This window comes from Limulus polyphemus, unplaced genomic scaffold (assembly GCF_000517525.1).
Source record: "Limulus polyphemus unplaced genomic scaffold, Limulus_polyphemus-2.1.2 Scaffold2427, whole genome shotgun sequence".
NCBI classification, from domain to species: Eukaryota; Metazoa; Arthropoda; class Merostomata; order Xiphosura; family Limulidae; genus Limulus; species Limulus polyphemus.
In genome coordinates this window covers 7279-14803 of record NW_013668037.1, presented here as the reverse complement: position 1 = coordinate 14803, position 7525 = coordinate 7279, and the positions used below count along the sequence as shown (strand labels likewise).

Below are 7525 nucleotides of genomic sequence, written 5' to 3'. Positions count from 1 at the left end.
GTGCAAGAGAAAAGGCAGTAAAAGTTGTACATGAAAAACTGGATGAATTGCTAGGACTGTTAGAGCAATTAAGTGAGAATGGCAATACAGCTGAAACAAAATGTGATGCTCATAATATTCTGCAACGCACTTTTACATCTGAGTTTTTTGTACTTTTGCATTTTTGGAGAAATCGTTTATCATTTATCAATCGAGTGCAGAAACGTCTTCAGGACCTAAAAATGAATTTTAGAGAAGCAGCTGCTGATCTTGATTTCTTGAAAGAGAAATTGATAGAATCGCGTGCAAAGTCCTGTCAAGAAGCATTTAAAGTGGGCATGAATCGATGTGAAACATGGGGATTGACCATTGAAAGAAGAAAAATACGTCGTAAACGAATGCCAGGTGAAAATGCAGCTGATGCTGGATTGACTACTGAACATGAAATTTACCGCATCATAAAGGATGTTATTGATCACTTGATTACAGAAATAACAGGAAGTTTTCTCGCTTACTAGATTTAGTTTCACGGTTTGAATTTCTACTAGATGTGCAAAATAATGTTCTGACTTAGCAAAGAGCTAACCAGTTGATATTGATGGACCAGAATTGTATAGAGAAATTAAAGAGTGTAGAATGTTGATAAGTAAAAGAACACAGACCGATTTTTCTGAACTAATGGTTGCAACTGATTTGCTAACATTTATAATTTCATATGATGAAGATGTTTTCCCAAATTTAAGAATTGCATTGCAGATTTTGTTAACAATTGGGGTTTCTATTGCTAGTTGTGAAATGTCCTTCAGCAAACTGAAATTAATTCTTACATACTTGAGAACCTCAGTGACTCAAGAACGACTTAGTAGCTTAGCAATATTAAATATTGAAAAAGACGCATTTAATGCCTTAAATTTTTAATTGATGCATTTGCAGCAGCAAAAGCACGAAAGGTTCGTATAATGTAACCATGAATACCAGAATGCTACCTGTACAAGATCTAGTTAAGTATATGTACAGTTTTGTAAACTAATAAAATTTGTTATATGTAAACTTAAGTAGTATTTTATCAAATGTTTTATAATCCATGTACACCACAAGTGATTGGTTTCTCATATAAAACATAAGTTTTAAAACTAGGGATATAACAGAAATTTATACTGCATGCTTGAAAGATTACTCTAGCTATGTGACTTTGAACAATACTGGATGACAAAAATATCAAAATGGTTTACAAATTATGTAAGTACACCTAGTAGGCTATACTTCATTAGTTCCAGGTGTACAGTTGTGATATCGTGAGATGTTATATTGTGACTTTATTTTAGGCCTGTGTAAGGCGGTAATTAATTCTTTATGTTATTGTCATTAAGTGGGTAATGAGTCACAAAACAAATAGTCAAAACATTTCAGAGGTGGGGGCGCCAAAAGTGTCTTTGGCCCCGGGTGCTGAGAACCCTTGCTACCCCACTGGAAATACTAGAAGTAAAAATGCTCATTGACCAGTAGTCAAATTATTACAATAAGGAAAAGGCTTAATCAAAATAAATTGGAATAAATTGTATCAAAATGAACAATAGATATAGTGACTTTGTTGAAGGTTGACAAGAAATGATAAGAAAATGGCAGAACCTCCACATTAGAAACAGAACCTTCTCGTTGAAGATTGAAACAAATCTGCATTCAAAATACGCAATTGCTCTGTAGTTGATTTATCAAAAAATAGGCACTTGATCAGGCTCTAAAGGAAGATATTGGAATGTACCCAAACGTTTTCTTGAATATTTGGGAAGCTTAATACAACAGTGACAATGTATTTACTAGGTTGCTTCTAATATACATAATATCCAAAATCTGAAACTCTGACAGGTGACATAACTTCGACAAATTAAACTTTTATAGTTTGAAGTGTAAACGTGCTAGTTTGTTTGTTTGAAGTGAAGCACAAAACTACACGATGGGCTATCTGGCTCTGCCCACCACAGTATCGAAACCCGGTTTCTAGCATTTTAAGTCTGCAGACATGCCACTGGGGGCCAGTGTACATGAGACTACAGTTGAGTTTAAAATTTTGTGTAAATAAACAAACTCCAGATTTTTTAAAATTAACACATATATATGAAAAAGGTAAGATTCATAACATAAAATGCTATTTCCATTTGTAGGATTTAAACGGGATTTACCTGAAGCTCAACACCTGCGTATAGAAAACAAACATTTTTACTTTGATGTAGGCCAGAACAGCAGGGGAATCTACATGCGCATATCTGAGGTATGCTTTCATAATTTGTATTTCTGTTAAAAATGATAATTATTTTTACAGAAGATAATTATAGGGAATTTGACCCAAAAAATTATCTTTTCACTGATTAATAATATGTGCGATGCAAATGTATAATAATTTTAAATTTCAAGGCAGAACAATCCCAGGAACCTTTCTCGCTGCAATAAATTCATAATTATTAGCAGAATTGATGATGTTCTTGATTCTTTTCATGTGCACATCAAATTAATCTAGAATATTATATTAAGTAAACATTTTTAATTATAGTTCAAGGTCATGACACTAGTCTGCTGTTAGTTATTCAAATGATGAATAATTATGTCATGTATTTTGGAATGAATCACCCCTAAAATCAGAAGTCAATCATACAGAAATCAATAACCGTTTAGTTCAACATAGTAGCTGGAAAATGATTTAAAAAAGTTATAAAACTGCTTTTAAATGATAATTCAGTGTTATAGATTTGAATTTTGCTCATATCTTCACTTCTTGCAAAAAATATTCATTTGAAAAAGAGATTTTAGTGAAGGTTGATTGCTTTTTGCAAAATAATTTATCTATAGGAACAGTTTTCTATGCTAAACTATTCTATATACACTAGAAGAATGTCCAAACATCATGTCTACTCTAGTCTCAGTTGCAAGTATGCAGTTAGAAGGTGTGATGTTTGCATAAAATGCAAATCTTAACATTGTGGATGCATCCGTTATGGGCTTGTTAAAACCAAAGTACTCGGAAAGAGAATCCAATCAAAAACGGACAAGAAAACTATAAAGAAAAGGAATAGTAAGATTAACATACCTTGTTATTCTCCTTGTAACCACTTCCATTATCTTAAATTTTTCAGTGTTTTACAGTCTTATATTTGATTTATCAGTTCTCAGCCAATGAAATTCATAAGAAATAGTCGAAGAACATTTATTGTTGTTTCTACTAAGTACACAGAATATCCTAGAAGGCATGAATATGTTGAAAACTTTCTTACAGTGTAATCAAAGTGAAAATGGAATAGCCCTGAGCAAAGTAACTTTTGTAGTTGCCCTAGCTGTGGTATGACAAGTCACCAGAGGGCGACACGTGTGTCGACCTCAGGCAATAGGGGAAGAGTAGAGACGATGATATCATAGTTCCACGACGTGGAAACAAAAGGCTAGGGGCATGTTTCTAGGCCGCCATGACACTTGATGACGAAAGTTGTCTGAAAACAGAGAGTGTATTGCTAGGAGATTTCACGTGACATCATAATTAGAGTTTTACTCGACAGAAAGCATGTTGCTAGTCGTCATAGTTCCATGATGCAGCATCAGAAGGCACTTTCTTATGATGAACGCACAGATAGCTCACAAGTGAACCACTGGAAGGTTATGTAGATCAACATGATATCAACTTTATAGTAGCAATCAAAGTCAAAATCTTAAATTAATTATTTAATCTAACTTACACAACTTTATTTTTACAATTACCACAGTTACAGTTTCACTTTATAACTAAAACATTAAATAGTTTATAGTTTTTGCTTATATATTGTGTACGTTTTTCAAAGGAAAGTCGTGTTTCCATAGGTGGATGATGCTACTAAAGACAATGTTAGCATAATTTGTAGGATCATTGATTAATTCATAGTATTTTATCATATTTGCCTAGCATACTTTTTACAAATATCTGTCCTAAAAAAAGACAGATTTTTCGTGATAACACCTCCAAATATCCTGCAATAATTTAACATATAATCTTACTATTTCATTAGTGTGGCATTATAGATTAAATATATTCTTATTCTATTCCTCTACTCATGTAACTATGATTATTATTGTCTATAACTGTAAATGAATTCTTGACAGAACATTTCATTTTGCACATGTTGACAGTTACTTTATAGTTTTTACTTACATAATTACATATGTTTTACAAAGGCTAACAGTGCTTATATGAATAGACAATGTTATTATTACAAGGTCTTATTAAGATTCTATAGGTGGATTGTCTTACTAGGCATATTGTGTGTGTTTTACAAAAGCACATGACATTACTAAAGGTGGACAGTATTACTATACTTCTGTAGGACTGCATACAGATTTCAACTTGTCTAAACTTATGTTTGTAGTTTTCATTTATATATTTAATTGTATTGTATAGATTTACAAAGACAAATGGTGTTTCTATAGGTAAACAATGTTACTATACTTCCATAGGACTCCATACAAATTTAAACTTGTCTCAACTTATTTTCCTTTAATATATTTAACTGTAGTATATGTATTTCTATAAGATGATAGTGTTACTAACACATTTAAAGTACTGCTTAAAAGGTTTTATCACATCTAATGTATCATTTCATAAATAATGAACAAGACAGTTAGTATAGTCAATTGTGATTTTTAAGTATCTATTTAGTATACGTTTAATGTACTGATCATATTTTTCACGTGTATATCGAATTTGCATGTCATACTTTTGCATTTTCTATAATTAATATATTGTATAACATCTATTTGTCCTGAAAAGGATGCTTATTTAAATCCCTAAATAATGTACAATAATTTTCATGTTTAATTTTATTAGTTGATTTGTTACACTAAAGTTCAGTTTAAAGGATCTATGTAAATAACTTTGTTTAACCATTATTATTGTAAAAAATTATACTCTTACCTTTCTTCAGATATTTTCATTTTGAACATTAAATCAATTATTACATATAGGCCTTTTTCCACTTCTATCTGAGGTCATTAACTCAAATGATAGAAAGGTCAATACATACAATCACCAAATGGTGTGGATACTTTAACCTTTTACTGTGAGAAGAGGCTGATAAAATTCAAAGTTCAGTATGTCAGAAATATTTTATGAAAACAAAAACATGTCAATTATAATACAGTGTCTATGCTGCTATTTATGATTATACATTCATTAGTAAGATATAAGTCTCATACATATATTTACATTATAGTTAATATTGAAAATAAATTGTTCAAACTCTACATAATCGTATATTTTCTACATAAATTCAAAAACAGTAGATTATAAATTTAATGTTCACCATAATTAATGATGGTCAGCTTTTGTATGTCACTGAAGTTAAATGACAGTAAATAATAGTTTATTAGTTCTTTCACTTTACATAATGATACAAAACACAAATGTGTATTCATGATATTCTCTTTCTCAATATTTGATGGGAAGATTCTTATATACTTTCTATTCAATTAGACTCCATGAATTGATTATTCAAGTTTCTAACAAATATGTTTAACCATCTAATATAAGTCTCCACATAGATATCATCAACGTATATAAGTAAAATCACAAACTATAAATACGACTGAAATGTTTATTCACAAAACTAAGTAAAATCTCAGACTTAACACTTCACTGCTAAATAAGGAATGGAATCTGAAGAAGAGATAGGCATCACCAGGTAAAATATGCTCAAAAATCACAGATGAGGCATCAGCATCTAAGGTGCCTAAACAGTCTCGAGCTTCAAAACAAAAGACTAGTGTATCAAATGTAGGTACTAAGATTGGAAATATGTTTTTTCTCAGTGACTCTTTACTTTTTGGATATCTTTAATATTCTTTTTTATTTGTTACAATTTTCTCAGGCATTATCAAGTTCTTACACTTTTGTTATCTGATCCATTTCCTGAAAATTAGGTTTTTGCATTGAGGGGATAGATGATTGTTATGTTGTCTTTGATACCCTGCTTATCATGTAACTGGAATCTCTTGACTCTAGCATGTGATAATTTAAGGCACTTTCATTCTGTGGATTAATCACTCCAGGTACTCCTGTATTGAATTTTCTCATCAACATACATGCTTGCAGGCTTTGGTTTCATAGTTGGCTTTGGGTAACTTTTCAAAGTCACACAGTTCTGCTTAGCTGTGATAACCTTTTTTTGCCCCTGTCTCTTGAATTTTGTTCTTGCTTCTGCTCCTGGAAACCAGAATCCTGAGGGGCAATCAGGACCCCTCCCCTTTCTGTTCTGTGTCAATACATTAACAATACCACACACTTCAATCATTGAACAGGTGACAACAGCATAGAATGAGATTATAACTCCAATCATGCTAATAGAGTATTATGATATCCAGCTAACTGCTAGGTGCAATAACATTAATGTTTAGGTGGATATGGATGTTGCTCTGTTGTTTGTGTGTAATTCGAAAAGAAGTATAAAGGAAAAAGGAAGTTCAGAGATAATTAAAAAAACACTATCAGTTGAATGAATAACATTGTACAGAAGAAATAGAAATAGTTACTGCAGGAATAAACTTCATCTTATGTGTATATATATATTGTTACATATCTGCTTGTTTGTTAATTTCCATTAGATATTCTTTCCGAGAAACTTCAGCAATACAAGTCCTTTCTTAATTAAAACTGGTTTATTCTTTCTTGATACAACTTTGCAATACACAGAATTTCCACAGTCACTTTAACTTAACTACTTTTATAAATACACGCTATAATTCACAGTGATTCACACACTTTACTTATGGTGCCTGGTGATTGCTTGACTCAATTATCTCTATCTTTAATCCATCTGCCTATGCAACTCTATTTTTTTTAGATGGCTATATTTGCCGGGCTTATATAATAAAAGATAGGGCGCCTGGAACAAACTAGAAAATTCATGATCATTCGAGAAACTCCTCGGACACGCCACCAGTGCCAATGTGCCAGCAGAATCACGTGACTTTCGCTGTCGTAACACTGCCCCTTCCTCAGTATTGTTCGTCCCGAACAATAGCCATTTATATTAAACCAATAGATAATTAACAATAACTTAATTAAATGTACAGAATTTACAAACACAAAATTACAATTCAACAAAGTCTCTTAATTTTACGGGACGTATCTTCTTCCATACTGGTCTCCATCTTGTTGGCTTCTGCATCACGTGGGGTTCATCTGCTCCATCAGGAAATGCCCTATTATCGGTAACAGTCACATCAGTGGTAGTAATTTCATCAAGGGCTTCACTGTTTTCATTCTCAAAACCGGGTAGTTTCTTCTTCGACATTGGCTTTTACAGGTGACACGTCTTCAGCAGGATCATTTGTTTCATTTTTCACTTTGTTCCAATTGAAATATCCGGACCATGATAACACCAAAGCCTGTTGGCATGGACCACCTTTGGCTTACCTCGCCGACCACATTTTATTCGGAAAGTCACGTCTGAGAGACAATCCACAATGTCGTATGGGCCTTCCCATGGAGATAACAACTTAGGAGACTTCCCTTTGGTTTTCCTGAGATTAT

General features: G+C 32.3%; 1 protein-coding gene across 4 annotated transcripts in view; it reads left to right on the top strand.

Annotated features, from left to right (window-relative positions):
* The window catches only part of LOC106466930 (transcriptional activator protein Pur-beta-A-like), a 71671-nt gene that overhangs the window by 61549 nt on the left and 2597 nt on the right, over positions 1 to 7525 (top strand). For 2 of the 4 annotated variants that reach the window (XR_002612313.1, XR_002612312.1), the window contains exons 6-7: positions 2142 to 2248; positions 2862 to 3046. Coding sequence is in view for 2 of the 4 variants with exons in the window: in XM_013927248.1 (XP_013782702.1) it covers positions 2142 to 2248 (107 nt within the window). In the remaining 2 variants the exon portion in view is untranslated. The remainder of the gene's footprint in view (positions 1 to 2141; positions 2249 to 2861; positions 3047 to 7525) is intronic. The other 2 variants (XM_013927248.1, XM_022395023.1) reach the window with 1 other exon arrangement.